The sequence below is a fragment of the Danio rerio genome, chromosome 1, assembly GCF_052040795.2.
Source record: "Danio rerio strain M-AB ecotype USA chromosome 1, GRCz13ab, whole genome shotgun sequence".
In the NCBI taxonomy this organism is placed as follows: Eukaryota; Metazoa; Chordata; class Actinopteri; order Cypriniformes; family Danionidae; genus Danio; species Danio rerio.
The window spans coordinates 3,780,288-3,799,918 of record NC_141021.1 but is presented as its reverse complement, the minus strand read 5'-3'; the positions used below and the strand labels follow the sequence as shown (position 1 = coordinate 3,799,918).

The 19,631-nt window shown below is 35.6% G+C and overlaps 1 protein-coding gene across 2 annotated transcripts in view; it reads left to right on the top strand.

Annotated features, from left to right (window-relative positions):
• Window positions 1-19,631, top strand: part of gpc5a (glypican 5a) — a 298,845-nt gene that overhangs the window by 192,484 nt on the left and 86,730 nt on the right. The window contains 2 exon segments of one of the 2 annotated variants that reach the window (NM_001302236.1): window positions 5,663-5,813; window positions 9,919-10,007. In NM_001302236.1, coding sequence (NP_001289165.1) covers window positions 5,663-5,813; window positions 9,919-10,007 — 240 coding nt within the window. 2 annotated transcript variants of the gene reach the window in all.

Here is a 19,631-nt window from a genome sequence, read left to right as displayed (position 1 = left end):
TAAAACATGTGTTATTTGTTTAGGAATGAATCTTCATGAGTGAATCATTGAATCAGTTCCACTTGCATATTAAAAACAATGATTCATTTCATATCTTGACTCGGGATTTCAGAACTGAAACAAGAGTTTTTTTTTTTTTTTTTTTTTAAAAAGGGATTGATCTGTTGAATGAACCGATTCTTATTTTTCAGGTTTTAACAAAATGAGATATTGCAGAAAGTGGACTTTTGAGTCATTTATTGAATTGATTCCTTCAAAGCACAGCTTACCTCAAGATTGCAACAAAGGACTGATGAACTGAATCATTCACTTGTTAAACAGATTCATTTATTACAGTGATTATTCCATAAACTACTGTTTTAATGAGTGAATCAGTGATTCTTAGACTAAATTGAGTCATTCAAAACAGTGACTAACTGCAATGCTGCTATTTATATGAAAGAGTCGTTGAATCACTCTCTTGACTCAAACATTCAAAACAGTCATTTATAAAAAAACGAATCAGTTCACTGCTTTTGCAAGTGACTCTTTCAATAACTTCACTTAAAACATTTGTTATTTGCTAAGGAATTAATCTTTATGAGTGAATCATTGAATCAGTTCCACTTGCATATTAAAAAGAATGATTCATTTCATATCTTGACTCGGAATTTCAGAACTTGACTTGTTTTTGTGCTTCACATTGAAAAAATCAAATGTATATCCAGTGAATATCCTGTTTTACATAAGTTCGTCACATTGCTGAAGGTCAACTGAGTTGCAAACAGTGTTTCTAGCATGTTTATGGTTCAGTTTGGATGCATATTTATTTGCATAAATATAGAACAGAAAGTTTGTCAAACTCCCTAACAGCAGTGAGTCAGTCTGACTAATCTATGGGTTGATGCATGAGTGTACAGTAGATGACCCTCATATCATTCACCGGCGATCACACAAACACGCAGGGTATTGATTTGAATCTCTACAATGCAGACTGATGGAGCATTCGTGTCATCAATCTGCTCTGAAGGCCCGCAGACAGACGAGGAGGAGGATGAAGGACAGAACTAGTGAAAGGACTAGTTGAGATGCTTTATAATGCCTCTCTCTTCTCGTGAAGCCCTTTTCACTATACTCCCAAATCCAATTCAGTTTCTACAACAGCTTAAATTTCATTTTAGGTTTGACGGCTGACTCAGATCTTTAGAAAAAGCCGAGCACACATCATGAAGGGCTCTGTATGTGTGTTCTATAATTCAGCTCCTTGTCCGGTGTGTTGTGCAGTATTGAGTGCTGCATTAATGGAAGCACTGCTGAACCTCTGGCCAACCTCACTGAGAAATATACCATATTACTGTGATTTCACATGGCTGTTATGTGGTATTTTGACATGAATGCACTGTGATGTTTACATGGAGCATCAGGGTACTTGTAAAATCATGTTAGTAGCATGATAAATGCCACACAATCATGGGAAAATTATGGTAATTTGGAAGAATGAAATGAATGCACTGTGATGTATACATGGAGCACCAAGGTGCTTGTAAAATCGTGTTAGTAACATGATAAATTGCATAAAATCATGGGAAAAACATGTTAATTTGAAATAATAAAATAAATGCACCTTGATGTTTACACAGAGCACTGTTAAATCATCCCAGCAGGCACACAACATCTTAAGACGTTAATATTAGGTTAGATTTAGGTTGTGACGTCAGGTGACCAAAATTCAATGTCTAACCAGCATCTAAGTTCAACGTTACTTTGATGTCTAATAAGGATGTCAAATTACGTTGATATTTGGTTGATTTTAGGTTGGACATTGGACATTGATGTCGGCATGACATTGGGTTCTGACGTCAACTTGATTTTCATTTCCAAACAAAATACAACTTCCCCAAGACTTTGGGGTATGTTGGGGTACAACATCAATACCACATAATCTTGGCGTCCTGTGCCTACAGGGGTGGTAAATGCCCTGAAATCATGGGAAAATTATGGTAATTTAAAATAATAAAACAAATGCACTGTGATGTTTATATGGAGCACAAAGGTACTTGTAAAATCATGGTAAAAGCATGGTAAATTCTCTAAAATCATAGTAATGTTAAATAATCAAACTAATGCACAATAATGTTTACATGGAGAACCAAGGTACTTGTAAACCATGGTAATGTCATGGTAAATGCCATGAAATCACGGGAAAATCATGGTAATTTTAAATAATGCAATAAATGCACTGTGCACTTTATATGGCGCACAAAGGTAATTGTAAAATAATGGTAATAATATGGAAAATGCCCTAAAGTCATAGAAAAATCATGGTAATTAAAAAAAAAAAATGTACTGTGATGTTTACTTGGAGTGCCAAGGTACTTGTAAAACTAGTTAATAGCATGGTAAATGCCCTAAAATCATGGGAAAATCATAGTAATTTTAACCTTAATTTTTATGTAATGCAGTTTTAATGAGACTGGTTAAAATATAATAAAAAAAAAGTCCTGAAAATAGTTTTTTTATGAAAACAAATGAGTCACATTTAAAAAAAATAATTTAAATAATTAAAATTAAAATCATTTAAAATGATTTAAAATGATTTTTATATTTTTAAAAACCTTTATTTAGTTATATATTTATGTAACTTTATATACATTTAGTTATATATTATACATATTAGAATATTATATGAATTTAAAATGTGTATAAAAATACTATGTAAAATATAATATTTTTGCATTTTTGCATTTTCATTTAAATAGATATATTGTAGCAGGTGTGTGTGTGTGTGTGTGTGTGTGTGTGTGTGTGTGTGTGTTTTATTAACATTAAAATTAAAGTAAAATATTATTTTAAAAAAAGGTTTCTCATTTCATTTACCTTGAAACTAAAACTAGAATATATTAAAAACAAGATTATTGCTAAAACTACTAGAATTAAATGAGGAAATGTGTATATACAATATTATATGTAAATAAAACTAAAAGCATTGCTTAATGGTAAATCACATCTTCACTGTCATAAAACAAAAATGTACAATCTAGAAATGCACAAAAGTACCCAAAATTAGCTGTAATTAGTAAAATACAAATACAATACTCTTCAGGATACCACCCCATTGACCATTTGTAGCTTTTTTTTTTTTTTTCTTAGCGTTTGGCATTCAGATAAAATAAAGAGTGTAAAGAGCTTTAACATTTACTGAAAGCAAGAAATTGTTTACCGCAGATTAACAAATATCCTCCATACATACTCTAGTATCATGTTGGCTATGCTAGCATGCAGATATCATCCATTGGGTTTCACGTTCCACTTGAGTTTAAGGCGACCTCTAAGAGTCACAGTCACTCATCCATCATGGCTCTGCTAATCCATTAGTTCAGCCACTTAATCGGCAGATATTGAGCCACTACAGCTGCTAATTACCACAGACAATTGCAACGGCCCAATGCGCTCTACCTGATAAATACAAAGAGCTTTCAATATCTGAGAGCCCGTCTTGCATTTCAATGAGATAATTAAATGTTCCTGCAGCCCAAACGGATGCGGCTCAAGTGCACTCAGTAGTGTTTGTAATTGCGGCAAAGTTAGTTTTAAGGGGAACTCAAGGGTATCGTGTTCAGATCTCAGGAGATGAAGTCATGGCACTGTCTTGATTGTCTTCTAGAGAGGTGGTTTGAATGCTGAATTAAAAAAAAAAAGAGCAAATCGAGCTGTTAGCAAAATCTGTGTTTTTCTATTAAAAGCTGGATTTTTTTTAATCCAACTTAATAATTGGTCTTTTGTCTGGACTTTAAATGGGATTTAAATGCTCTGTTTTCAGTTGTCTGTAAATGCAAATCAGATAATGATGTGTGGTTTGTTTAACAGATTGCAGTTATTCAGTTATTATACAAGTAGTGATTTTGGACATATTCACAGTGTTTTAAACTTACTGACTAAAACAGGTTTTTAGACTGGGTTACATGGAAGTATTATTTTGGGAAAAAAGAATAAATAACACCAATCAATCCATCAATTAGTCAATCAATCAACCGACCAATCATTCAATCAACCAACCATTCAAACAATGAATCAACCAACCAGACCAGACCAGACCATTCAACCAACCAATCCATCAAGCCATCAAATAACCAACTGACCGACCGACAGACCAACCAACCGACCAATCAGACCAGACCAGACCGGTCAACCAATCCTTCAACCAACCAACCAGACCAGACCAGTCAACCAATTAATCAACCATTCATTTAAACAATCAACCAGACCAGACTATTCAACCATTCAACCAACAAATCAACCGACCAGACCAGACCAGACCATTCAACCAATCAATCAGAACAGACCAGACCAGACCATTTAATCAATCATTCAACCAACCAGACTAGACCAGACCATTCAACCAACCAATCCATCAAGCCATCCAATAACCAACTGACCGACCGACAGACCAACCAACCGACCAATCAGACCAGACCGGACCAGACCAGACAACCAATCATTCAACCAACCAGCCAGACCTGACCAGACCAGACCGGACTGGACCAAACCAGTCAACCAATCATTCAACCAGCCGACCAGACCAGACCATTCAACCAATCAACCAATCAACCAGAACAGACAAGACCAGACCAGACCATTCAATCAATCATTCAACCAACCAACCGACCGGACCAGACCAGACCAGACCCTTTAACCAATCATTCAACCAACCAACCAACCAATGAACTAGACCAGACCAGATCATTCAACCAACCAACCAGACCAGACCAGACCAGACCAGAGCATTCAACCAACCAACCAGTCAATCAATTAATCAATGAATTAATCGGTCGGTCGGTAAACCAACCAACCAATCAACTAACCAATCAGACCAGAGCAGACCAGACCAACCAGACCAGACCAGACCAGTCAACCAATCATTCAACCAACCAGACCAGACTATTCAACCATTCAATCAACCAACCAGACCAGACCATTCAACCAATCCTTCAACCAACGAACCGACCAACTAACTAACCAAATAGACCAGACCAGACCATTCAACTAATCATTCAACCAACCAACCAGACCAGACCAGAACATTCAACCAATCATTCAACCAACCAGTCAGTCAGTCAATCAATCAATCAATCAATCAATCAATCAATCAATCAACCAATCAATCAATCAATCAATCAATCAATCAGCCAACAAAACAAAACCAACCAACCAGCCAACCAATTATTCAATCAATCAATCAAAATAGGTAGATGCAAATAAACAGTCAACTTAATTACATAAAAAATATTAATAAACTATAATAATATAATAATTACACACTGGATTTTATCATGCAATAATTATAATAAGTATAAAATACTAATTCATAAACCACTACTTTAGAAAAAAAATTAATCCCAAATAAAGAATCTAATTTGTTAAATTATTAGAACTGGTATTATAGATCTAATTTAGTAGTTGTATATACTTATTTGATGCTTAGATATGTTTCAATGCAAATATGAACGAATGATTAATATTAAATTGGAAATATAACACTACATAGGTGATTTTATAGGAGCATGTGTACATAACAACATGTGCAAACCACTCTTACATGTTGTTTCAAATCTGACTAAAGTCAATCAGAGACAAAGCAGAAATGCTGAATTCTGGAGTTCAGTCGTGTGTTTTTGTCCTCCAGCTGCTGCAGGGCAGGTCGATCCCAAAACTGGGCTCTCTGGACCAGATCGAGACGGGCAGCGGAGACGGAAACAGCGGAGACTGTGATGATGAGGACGGATGCTGGGGATCAGGGAATGGAGCAGTCCAGAGGAGAGGGACAGTCACTAAATGTAAGTACTGAGCGCAAATCAATATACGTCAGTGGATGACGAGGTTATAGTTTCCAGTTTGACAAATTGAGACGGAAAACTGCATGCGGGACTGTTTGAGTGCTGGAAAACTGAGGTAAAGCTTGAGCAGTTTTCTGTGTTTTGGCCTTCTGTCCATATTGGGATTGTGCTTTTGTCTTGTGGAAAATGTTTGAAGACACTTCCTTAGGTAAATAGATAAGTTATTTTTTTGTAATGTGTGCTGTACACACATGAATGTAAATGAAAACCTGTGTTTAGTTGTTTAATCATGTGACTTTTCCAAAGTGTAATATAAAAATGGATGATGAGCTTATAGTTTCAAGTTTGGAAATATTGAGATGGATAACTGCTGGCCAGCGAGGGGAATGACTGGGACCGAGTCGGTGACAGTAACCATTGACTTCCATAGTATTTGTTTTCCTACAATATAAGTCAACAGTTACAGTTTTTCAATTTTCTTCAAAATATCTTCTAGTGTTCAACAGAAAAAAAATAAACTCTTAAAAGTTTGAAAACACTTAAGGGTAAGTTAAATGTAATTTTTGGGTGAACTATCCTTTTTAAATGTGAGCAGAGCCTTTTAAACACAGCATATCTTAAGATCGACATAGCCAAGGTCTCACGTAGATGCACCGAATCAATCTCCCCTTCCTAATTGCACCTCTGCAAATCAAACGCTAGTCATTTTTCTCCATTGTACGGCATCTTTTGTCCGTCGTAAGTCAGTGATAACGAGCAGGAAACATGTTTGAATGGAAGGCAGAATTAGATCAGACTCCCATCGACGCTTGATATCAGTGTAATTAAGGGGCGAAATTAAGGTCAAGCGCAGAGAAACATTTTTCCCGACATTTATTCCTCCAACCAATGAATTATGCAATCAAGAATAACGTGGTTGTAAAAAAAAAAGAGCGGAACAAATCAAAGTGGCCATCTGGTAATTACTTCATCTTCCGGAGGGGATTGGATCTCTGACCCGTGGCCCGCTAAATCAAGCTCAAGGGCTGCGTGCGTCTCTCTCCAAACCTCCTCTATCTCCCCGTATGCTCGTCTGATTAATCGGCCCACACTTTGTGTCTGGATTGGGCCGTTTCGGGTCATCTAAACGAGCCGTCGCATCACGGCGGTGTTTCCTTTGCTGCTGTCAATCTGGCACCGGCGCCTCGTGTCCCTCTCATAATTCATGGGACGGTGTGACGATGCGCTCATTTATCATCGTCTCTCCTGGCTCATCCTGTCTGGTTAGAGCTGCGTCACGCTTCACAAACACCTTCAGCTGTCGGTGAGTTACGCAGGTGGGGTTTACAGCGCTCCTGCTTTCTGTTTGCATCCAGATATGGAGACAGAACTACTGAATCTAAAGCAGAACGGAGGCATCGCACATTGCACAAAGCTTCAGAAAAGCCTTTATAACCTTTTCCAGACTGGTAGATCTCAATTATTTTCAGTCTTATTTGAGTATGAATATCTTTGGATGAGCTTTTGGCATGATGTCTTGGTTTTGAGGATCTGGTCTACTTCACTTAATATATATAAATATATATATGGCGAGGCAGTGGCGCAGTGGGTAGCACCTTCGCTTCACAGCAAGAAGGTCGCTGAGTCGCTGGTTCGAACCTCGGCTCAGTTGGTGTTTCTGTGTGGAGTTTGCATGTTCTCCCTGCCTTGGCGTGGGTTTCCTCCGGGTGCTCCGGTTTCCCCCACAGTCCAAAGAATTGGATAGGCTAAATTGTCCGTAGTGGATTAGTGTGTGTGTGGATGTTTCCCAGAGAAGGGTTGTGGCTGGAAGGGCATCCGCTGCATAAAAACTTGCTGGATAAGTTGGTGGTTCATTCTGCTGTGGCAACCCCGGATTAATAAAGGGACTAAGCCGACAAGAAAATGAATGAATGAATATATATATATACAGTAGGTGAGAGTTCAATGTGACCATTACCGCCGGAACTTATACCGCCACCATTTTAAATTGCTGCCACTCTGTTTTTAATGTATAACTGCAGCTATAAAAAAAAAAAAAAAAAAATATATATATATATATATATATATATATATATATATATATATATATATATATATATATATATATATATACACATTTAGTCATTTAGCTGACGCTTTTATCCAAAGCGACTTACAAATGAGGACAAGGAAGCAATTTACACAAGTAGTAATTTAGTAAATTTTTCTTCTTTTTGAGTACAGTTAGTGGTATATCCAGAGAGGCAATTGCAGATTATGAAGTGAAGTGGAGACTAAATAGTTGAGTTTTTAGTCGTTTCTTGAAAACAGCGAGTGACTCTGCCGTTCTGATGCAGTTAGGGAGTTCATTCCACCAACTGGGCAGATTGAACGTGAGAGTTCGCGAAAGTGATTTTCTTCCCTCTTTGGGATGGAACCACGAGGCGACGTTCATTCACAGAACGCAAGTTTCTGGAGGGCACATGAATCTGCAGAAGTGAGAGCAGATAAGAAGGAACAAAGCCAGAAGTCGCTTTGTAGGCAAACATCAGAGCTTTGAATTTGATGCGAGCAGCAACTGGCAGCCAGTGCAAACGGATGAGCAGCGGAGTGATATATATATTCATATATATATAGTTGAAGTCAGAACTATTAGCCCCCCCACCCCCCTTTATATATATATATATATATATATATATATATATATATATATATATATATATATATATATATATATATATATATATATATATATATAAATAAATATATATATATATATATATATATATATATATATATATATATATATATATATATATATATATATATATATATATATATAAATAAATATATATATATATATATATATATATATATATATATATATATATATATATATATATATATATATATATATATATATATATATATATATATATATATATATATATATATATATATATATATATATATATATATATATATATATTTTTTTTTTTTTTTTTTTCTAAATTATGTTAAACAGAGCAAGGAAATTGTTACAGTATGTCTGATACTATTTTTTCTTCTGAAGAAAGTTTTATTTGTTTGTCCATTCTTTCATCCATCAGTCATCCTTCCATACATTCATTTACATGTTTTAATTTCATATATATTTGTAAAATTAACACAAAAAATGACTAAGTGAATGGTGAATAATAATAAGTGAATGAGTGAATGGTGAGTAAATGATTATAGAGATTTCATTTATAGGTGAACTATCCCGCTAGTTTTCAGTTGGAAAAAACCTAAAGGAAATAAATAAAATAGCTTTTTTTTCTCTCCAGTAAATATCAGCCTTTCTCCTATTTCAGACATGAAACACACAAACGCTGTGATGTACATTTTATCAGGACTTTGTGCTGTGGTGCGGCTGAAGATCTAAAATGATTTGTTGTTCAGCAGGAGTTGCTGAAATGCTGAAATATTCAGTAGATTACACTCTCCTTCCATCTCTCACACTCTAAAGCTGCAGAGACACAAAAGAGAAATAAAAAACATCACTCAATCCGATACTCACCTGTCAGTTACAACCATTCGCAGGAAGAATTCACACTCGCCTCCAGATTCAAACAACTCAGACTCATTCTGATTACCTACCCCTAAACATTTCTGGAGAGTGCCAAATACGTCCTTGGAGCTATGTTTTTTTTGTTTTCACGAGTCCAAACACATATAGGCGAGATAAAGAAGCTAAATTGGCCGTAGTGTATGAGTGTGAATGAGTGTATATGGGTGTTTCCCAATACTGGCTTGCAGCTGAGAGGATATCTTCTGTGTAAAAACATATGCTGGAATACTTGTTGGTTCATTCCGCTGTGTTGAATCTTTGATAAAGCTGAAAGAAATTGAATGAATTATAAAGGGAAAACAAAATCCCCAACTACATAGATCCTACTGCTCAGCGAGAATGAGCTTCAGTGGGTCACACGGAGGGGAAATAAAGACAGAAATACAGAAAACAGGAACGTTGTCTTGCTTCAGCGTGAAAGTAATAAATAAAATATGAAAAGATGTGAGGCGTGTGATTCTAGCTGAGTGTCACACAAAGGGACTACAATGTCAATGTCACCTGCGTGTGTTCCAGTGTTTGGCAGCGAATCCAGACGCTCGCTATGGAAAAACAAAAGGCGTCAGCGAGGCGTATCGGCAGGGAGTCGCATTGATCTCCAGTAAGGAGACACAATGAGAGGAAGTGGATGCCGGTCCCTTCGGTGAGCACTTGTTAATTAATAGCCTGTCTCAGGACGGGATTACATGATATCACCCCTGGCTCTTCATCCAGAGCGATCGGCTGAAGGTGATCTTTTGCACCTGATGAGCTGTAATGATCCTGTTGTATTTAAATGGCTCCTTTAATGGACCCGGAGTGCTTTTGGGGCACTTCAGTGGCCAATTATGGCATTGTAAGCTCATGATACACTGCTCATCAGAGCTTACTGCTGAAGCACAGATTACTGCTGATAAAAAAAATAAATAAAAAGCAGACGATGAGGGTGAGGGGGAACTGCTGCTGTGGTCTTTCTTAAAGAAACGTTGGTCACACTTTATTTAAAGGTACAATTCTCACACTAATGAAATGATTATTATGCCTTTCAGCTCAGTAAACTCTTCATCTGCTGCTCAATAATAGTAACTCATCCATCCCTTCATCCATCTATACATCTGTACATCTGTTCGTCCATTCATGCATCCATCCATCCATCCATCCATCCATCCATCAGTCCATGCATGCATTCATCCATCCATCCATCAATCCATCCATCCATCCATCAATCCATCCATCCATCCATCCATCCATCCATCCATCCATCCATCCATCCATCCATCCATCCATCCATCAATCCATTCATCCATCCATTCATCCATCCATCCATCCATCCATCAGTCCATCCATTCATCAATCCATCCATTAATTCATTCATTCATCCATCCATCCATCCATCCATCCATGCATCCATCATCCATCCATCCATCAGTCCATCCATCCATCCATCCATCCATCCATCCTTCCATCCATCCATCCATCCATTCATCAGTACATCCATTCATCAATCCATCCATTAATTCATCCATCCATCCATCCATCCATCCATCAATCCATCAGTCCATCCATCATCCATCCATCAGTCCATCCATCCATCCATCCATCCATCCATCCATCCATCCATCCATCCATCCATCCATCCATCCATCCATCCATCCATCCATCCATCCATCCATCCATCCATCCATCTCTACATTGTTTATAATTTTTTATCAATACATCCATCAACACATCTTTTCTTTATCCATTCATCTGTCCATCCATCCATCTATACATCATTCTATTTTTGCTTATCCATCCATCTATACATTCATCCATCCGTCCATCCATCCATCCATCTATCAGTTCATCCATCAATTCATCCATCCATCAGTCAGTCCATTCATTCATCCATACATCCAACCATCAATTCATTCGTCCATCATTCATGCATTCATCTATCCATCAATTCATCCATCCATCCATCCATCCATGCATTCATCCATTCATCAGTCTATCCATCCATCCATCAGTCCATCCATCCATCCATTGTTTATCATTAGTTTAGCCATTTATCAATCTATATATCGTTCTCTTTTTGTTTATCCATCCATCTACTCATTCCTCCGTCTGTTTATTCATTCATCCATCTCAACATTTATCAATCCAACCATCCATTAATCTATCCATCTTTCTCTTTTGTTTATCCATCCATCTGTACATATATTCATCCATCCAATAATATTGTCTGCTCTTTGTTTATTTATTCATTGTACTAACCTCGTTTTTCTGTCAAACTATCCATCTTTTATTCTATCATTCATCTATCTATCTATCTATCTATCTATCTATCTATCTATCTATCTATCTATCTATCTATCTATCTATCTATCTATCTATCTATCTATCTATCTATCTATCTATCTATCTATCTATCTATCTATCTATCTATCTATCTATCTATCTATCTATCTATCTATCTATCTATCTATCTATCCATCCATCCATCCATCCATCCATCCATCCATCCATCCATCCATCCATCCATCCATCCATCCATCCATCCATCCATCCATCCATCCATCCATCCATCCATCCATCCATCCATCCATCCATCCATCCATCCATCCATCCATCCATCCAATTTTTCGTTCATCCATCCATCATCCATCGTTTTTTTTTTTAGATTTCACTTAACTCTTAATATTTTAATGAATTCAGTTTTATAACGCAGTTCTACTGAACGAGGATGTTTGGAGTGCCCCACAAGCCTTTTTTTGTCACTCACTCATCGAAGAACCAAAAATAGGCCTGAATGTTCAGTTAATTTTAAGGATAATACTCATACTTCCCCTTGCCCTAGTTGAGTTCAAAAGTTGTTCTAATTGGCATTCTGCAAAAAGCGAATGTTTAATGCATTATTCACTAGATGTTCTTTTGTTAATGGAGCTCCTCAAAATATCAGATATGACGAAAAGAGCTGCGTTAAAAAGTTTGATCTTCCTGCAAATGAATCAAAAGCAGTCTAGACGACATGCAGATCTTCTAAATGAGGCGTCATAGTGAAAAGCTGACATCAAGAAGCCCTGGATATTACCTGCTGTCATACGTTATATTTTGCAACTACATTCAGGTCATTAGGTATGTTTTTGTCTGCATTAACTGTTTTGTAACACTTTCATTAAAGTACCAATTCTCAATACTATTTAGTTGCCTCTTAAGAATTTAAGATATTGTCTGTTTATTTGTACACTACAAAAAAAATAAAAAAATAAAATGTATTTACTTTTAACAAGCACTTTTTAGACAAGCAAAACATATTGTATTGATTTAAAAAATAAATAAATACATAGATAAATAAATAAATAAACAAATAAATAATAAAAAATAAATTAGGAAATAAAAAATAAATAAAGTATTAATCATTAATAAAATAAATAAATAAACATTTATTTAAAAATAATAAGCAAAACAGATTGTCTTGTTTAAAATAAAATAAAATTTAAAAAAAATAAACGAAATAAGAATAATAATGATAATAACAACAGTAATAATAATAATAATAATAATAATAATAATAATAATAATAATAAATGATATAATAATAAAAAAAAAATAATACATAAAATGTACTAAATAAATTAAATAAAAATAAATTAAATAAATTAGGAAATAAAAATATAAACACATATAAATAATTAATACAATTCTTAAATACGTAATAAAACAAATATATAAAAAATAAATAAATAAAAATAATAATGAACACGTTGTCTTGATTTAAATTAAAATAAAATAAAATATATAAAAATAATAATAATAATAATAATAAAAAATAACATTAACAATAATAATATTAATACAAATAAAACAATAATATTAAATAAATAGTGATGCATAAAAAGAAAATAAAGAAAATAAAAAATAATAAATATACATAATTAATACAATTTATAAAATAATAATAATAATAATAATAATAATAATAATAATAATAATAATACAATGATAATAATAAATAAACAAATAAATACATTTTAATTTAAATAAAAAAAATGTCAAAATAAGTTTTTTCTTAAAATAAGCAAAAATAAATTATGCAGAAAGCGAATGTGCAATGCATTATTCACTGCGACAGCATACACGTTATTTTGTTAATGGAGCTCCTCAAAATATTAGATATGACCTAAAGCGCAGCGTTAAAAAGTTTGATCTTCCTGCAAATGAATCAAAAAGAAGCCAAGCGGTCCAGACGGCATAAATGAGGCGCCATGGTGAAAAGCTGACATCAAGAAGCTCTGAATATTTCCATAGCCGTCGGTGGTCACAGCTGGTGGCGAGAGAGAATCTGGAATTAAAATAACATCGGCATCCAGTATCCTGATAACGAGGGGGACGTACAGATGAAGCGCCGCCAATGTGCTTGTTTAACTAATGCTCGGCTCTGAAGAGGCCTGCCGAAAATGACCCGCTGTGTCACAGAATGATGAAAATGAACGATAATGATCCTTGTCGGAGCGCCCCTGATGCTCGCTGAATCATAGCGGGGAAGAGCCTCGCAGGACCAGCCTGTCATCACCAAAATATTGCTGATAGATCCTTCAAATCAAGCAGGATCTGGAGGTGGACGCATCTTTATGCATCACTAATGAGACATGCATTGCTTGCTGCTGTCAGAGCCGCTCGGATAACTAACTAAAAGTAGAGACGGAGCACATTTTTAAGCATTGTTATAAAGAAGTATGTCTTCATATTTTTGCCACTACATTCAAATCTCTAGTTCCTTATTTTTTTGTCTGCGTGAAATGTTGGTAACACTTTAGTTTAAGTACAATTTCTCACTATATTTTAGTTGCTTATAGGGCAGCATGGTGGCTCAGTGGTAAGTGCAGTCGCCTCACATCATGAAGCCCTAGCTGAGCCAGTTGGCATTTCTGTGTGGTGTTTGCAAGTTCTCCCTGTGTTGGTGTGGGTTTCCTCTGTGTGCTCTGGTTTACACCACAGTCCAAACACATGTGCTATAGGGAGATTGATCAACTAAATTGGCCGTAGTGTATTGAGTGTGTGTGTGTGTAGTAATGAGTGTGTATGAGTATGTAAAACTTATAGTATGCCAGAATAGTTGGCGGTTCATTCCGCTGTGGCGACCTCTGAAATAGAGACTAAGCTCCCCAACTCATATCCCTTTTGTCCGCGACACCACCCAACCCCACCTCCCACCTCGCTCTTCACTTTCTTCTGCGACTCCCCAACCCTTATCATTTTTGTCAGTGACACCACCCAACCCCACCCTTAACCTCGCTCTTTACTTTCTTTCACGACTCCCCACCCCTTATAACTTTCTTTCGCGACACCACCCAACCCCACCTCGCTCTTCACTTTCTTCTTCGACTCCCCAACCCTTATAGCTTTCTTCTGCGACACCACCCAACCCCACCCCCAACCTCGCTCTTCACTTTCTTCTTCGACTCCCCAACCCTTATAGCTTTCTTCTGTGACACCACCCAACCCCACCCCCAACCTCGCTCTTCACTTTCTTCCAAGACTCCCCAACCCTTATTACTTTCTTCTGTGACACCACCCGACCCCACCCCCAACCTCGCTCTTCACTTTCTTCCACAACTCCCCAACCCTTATCACTTTCGTCCGCGACACCACCCAACCCCACCCCCAACCTCGCTCTTCACTTTCTTCCAAGACTCCCCAACCCTTATTACTTTCTTCTGTGACACCACCCGACCCCACCCCCAACCTCGCTCTTCACTTTCTTCCAAGACTCCCCAACCCTTATTACTTTCTTCTGTGACACCACCCGACCCCACCCCCAACCTTGCTCTTCACTTTCTTCCACAACTCCCCAACCCTTATTACTTTCGTCCACGACACCACCCAACCCCAACCCCCACCTCGCTCTTCACTTTCTATATAAATACAAATATATTAGATAAAAAATAGCAATAATAGCAATACTACTAATACTACTACTACTACTACTACTACTAATAATAATAATAATAATAATAGTAAGAGTAATAATAATAATAATAATAATAATAATAATAATAATAATAATAATAATAATAATAGTAAGAGTAATAATAATGATAATAATAATAATAATAATAATAATAATAATAATAATAATAATAATAATAATAATAGTAATAGTAATAATAATAATAATAATAATAATAATAATAATGATAATAATAATAATAATAATTATTATTATTATTATTATTATTATTATTATTATAACAGTATTATTATTAGTATTAGTATTATTAATAATATTAATAATAATAATAATAATAATAATAATAATAATAATAATAATAATAATAATAATAATAATAATACTAATAATAATAATAATAATACTTTGCGTTTTACCCTGCATCAGTCTTAATTGTCATACATAATGGTATTAATAGGGTCTTAAGTCTTCAGTATGATTTGTGAAACCTGCAGAAATCCTGAGTCTATTAAAACATGTCCATGAAATAAAGACTTATAATCTGTTGACTATATGTAAGCAATAGCAAAATATATTTACATAAAGTCTTATCAGTTAATGTATCGCAGCAATTGAAAAGCTTAGAACTGGGAATCAGCTAAAGTTCAGATGCATAAATATCGAACGAGTGAGAATCTCAAACTCATTCACAGCTGTTGCAAAGCAGCGTTAATGCCGCTCCGAACAACTAAACCACAATTTCTCCATCCCAAACCTGCTTATTTAAGGGTAAATTAGGGGCTAACCGTCCCCCTTGAGTGACTTCTTTCAAAACCCTGTCAAACATGAAATCAGTGTTGAGTGTTTATGGCCGCTCTTATTTACTCTTGACTTGTCTGGGATGCACACACAGATTCAGCAGCCATTACTGCGGCCATTTGCAGGCATTAGAGCTGGGAATGTGTCATGAGTTATGGCACCCTGCAGAAAAATAAAGTGCTTCATGTTGGGAACCCAAATGGTGATGCTGTATCGGCGAGCAACTGCTGTGGAGAAATTATACAGCCATCCCTCTGTTGGACAAGATTAATCCAATATGACGTTTTCCTCAATTAAAAAATGGTTTAATCATTTCAAATTTGTCATGCAAATTCGGCTGTTAGCTGTTTTGTTAACTTGCACTAAACTTTTTAAAACAATTACAAATTAAGAAAAAAAAGAAAGAAGCGACTTTATAATTTATTTTGACTTGTGTTTCATTGCATTAATGTGTTCCTCATGATTTTTATTGATTTTTTTTATTTATTTTTAACTTTTTTATTAATATACAGTTGAAGTCAGAATTATTAGCCCCCCTTTTTATTTTTTCCCCTATTTTCTGTTTAACAGAGAGAAGATTTTTTTTCAGATTTCTAATCATAATAGTTTTAATAACTCATTTCTAATAACATACTAATATATCGATTCTAATTTCTAATAGTTTATTTTATCTTTGTCATGATGACAGTAAATAATATTTGACTTGATACTTTTCAACACACTTCTATACAGCTCAAAGTGACATTTAAAGGCTTAACTAGGTTAACTGGGCAGGTTAGTGTAATTAGGCAAGTTATTGTATAAAGATGGTTTGTTCTGTAGACTATCGAAAAAATAGCTTAAAGGGGCTGATCATTTTTTAATGAGTACACTGTGGTCATAAAGGGATGGACAGGGTCAGCAACAATACTCAGGTAGGGTGTGGTGTTGACACGATGCTCAATTGGTACTAATGGACCTAAAGTGTGCCAAGAAAATCTCCCCCACACCATTACACCACCAGCCTGAACTGTTTATACAAGGCAGGATGGATCCATGCTTTCATGTTGTTGATGCCAAATTCTGACCCGACCATCTGAATGTGGCAGCAGAAATGGCGACTCATCAGAGCAGGCAACATTTCTCCAATCTTCTATTGTCCGATTTTGGTGAGCCTGTGTGAATTGTAGCCTCAGTTTCCTGTTCATAGCTGACAGAAGTGTCACCCGGTGTAGTCTTCTGCTGCTGTAGCCCATCTGCCTCAAAGTTGGGCGTGTTGTGTGTTCAGAGATGCTCTTCTGCAGACTTCAGTTTTATCGAGTGGTTAATGGAGTTACTGTCCGGCCCGGATTGGCTAATCGGGAGGATCGTGAGAATTCCAGATGGGCCGGTCCATTTTTTGGCCGCGAGGGCCGGTGTCCCTAGCTCCAGAATCTGTCGCTCTCAGCCGTCACACTTTTTAAAAATAATTTATTTATTTACTTGACCACAGCCTTCTTATTCAATATTTTACAGCAGCTCTGCTCTTTTTATCTATTTTGTCCTAGCCTCGTAAGCAAGATACAGCCTGCAGGTTAATGATGATATAACTAGGTAAGTTATCATCCGATGTACAGGTGTTGTGGGGCAGTGGTTAGCACGTTAGGTTACGACGTCGCCAACCCGGGTTCGGACCTCGTCTGAGCATAATTTTTTTTCATTTTTATTGTTAAGACATATAATAATGTAAGGGTTGTTGAACATTTGAAGTTCTAAAACAGCTGTTTTCTCAAAAAAAAAAAAATAAATAAGATGTCATAGTGTAATTAGAAACTGAATTAGAAATGACCTTATTTTAATAAAGTCAGTGGTGAACTGAGGTGGGCCGGTCTAAGGCTTGAAACTCCAGGGCTGAAAATAGTCCCACTCCGGCCCTGGTTACTGTTGCCTTTCTATAAGCTGGAACCAGTCTGGCCATTCTCCTTTGACCCCTGGCATCAACAAGTCATTTGCACCCACAGAGCTACCACTCACTGGATATTTTCTCTTCTTCAGAGCATTCTCTGTAAACCCTAAAAATGGTTGTGTGTTAAAATCCCTGTAGATCAGCAGTTTCTGAAATACTCAGACCAGCCCGTCTGGCACCAACAACCATGCCATGTTCAAAATCACTTAAATCACCTTACTTCCCCATTCTGATGCTTGGTTTGGACTGCAGCAGATAGTCTTGACCATGTCTACATGCCTAAATGCATTGCGTTGCTGCCATGTGATTGGCTGATTTGCTTTAATGAGCGGTTGGACAGGTGTACCTAATAAAGTGGCCGGTGAGTGGATTTCGCATGATCAACTCATAACAGTTCCTCAACAAAGTCTCTCTGTTCTATTTAACACCCCGTCCAATTCCTCATACTTCAAATTGATGATTTATTTCCACAATACTGTGATGTCTGTGGGATGCTGGAAATATGCAGATATGTGAAAACGTGTCTGAATGTCGCAAATGAAAAGCGAATATTAAATCTCACCTCATTTACCCAGATGTAAACCATCTATATAAAGTCAAATAGCAAAGAAATGGACTGAAATGTGAAATATTGAAACTTGTTCATTATAAATACTCGCCTGTTTATTTAGGTGTACGTTCTTGTGTTTGTTAAATAAAATTTTTGCATCAGAAAATAGAGGTGAAAGAAATGTGTTAGTGTGTTATATAATGCGCAAGGTTTATTGCTAGTGCTAAATGAAGTTAAGTGAAGAATTGCTGCAGGTATGTGTTTGCTAGGATTATTATGCGCTGATTAAAGGGCTGTTATGTGGTTTTCAGGGCATTCTGGGTAGTTGTTAGTGTTAATCGGTGTTACTCAGTATATGTGGTTGCTAGAAGCTTTTCTTTGGTTGCTTGACATGTGAAATAAAGTGCTAAAATGTGCTGGGAAAAATCTGTTATTAGACATGTTAGTGTGTTAAATCATGTGTGAGAAATATTGCTAAAATAATTGCCTATATTTGGTTTTCTGAGATTGTATTTAAATAGATATGACATTTTTAAAGGTAGATATGAAAGTTACTGTAGTCATTTTAATGAATCAAAACATATACATTAATGCAACTGAAATAATTCAAATAAAAAATAAGAAATCTTAAAAGTATTATCTTCACAATCAAAGATATATTGAGAGAAATATTAAACACTTATGTTCACACCAGCCTTTATTAATTTTCTTTTTAGTTTTATGTCTTTTCAGTCATTTTTGTGTGCTTTCCTAAATGTAAATGCATGAAAGATGGAAAGAGATCAAAACAGTATAATTTTTTGTCCTGTTTAGTTATATATTTTGTTTTGATCAAAAATATATATTTTTTCATTATATTTGTTAAATATATAAAATATAAAACAATTATGGGGAATGGCTTGTTTAAATTTATTTACTTTTTTATTTTATTTAATTGTATTTAATCAAATTTCATTTCATTTTGTTTTAACTTATTTTATTATAATTTGATTAAATTTTAATTACATTGTTTAATACATAATTTT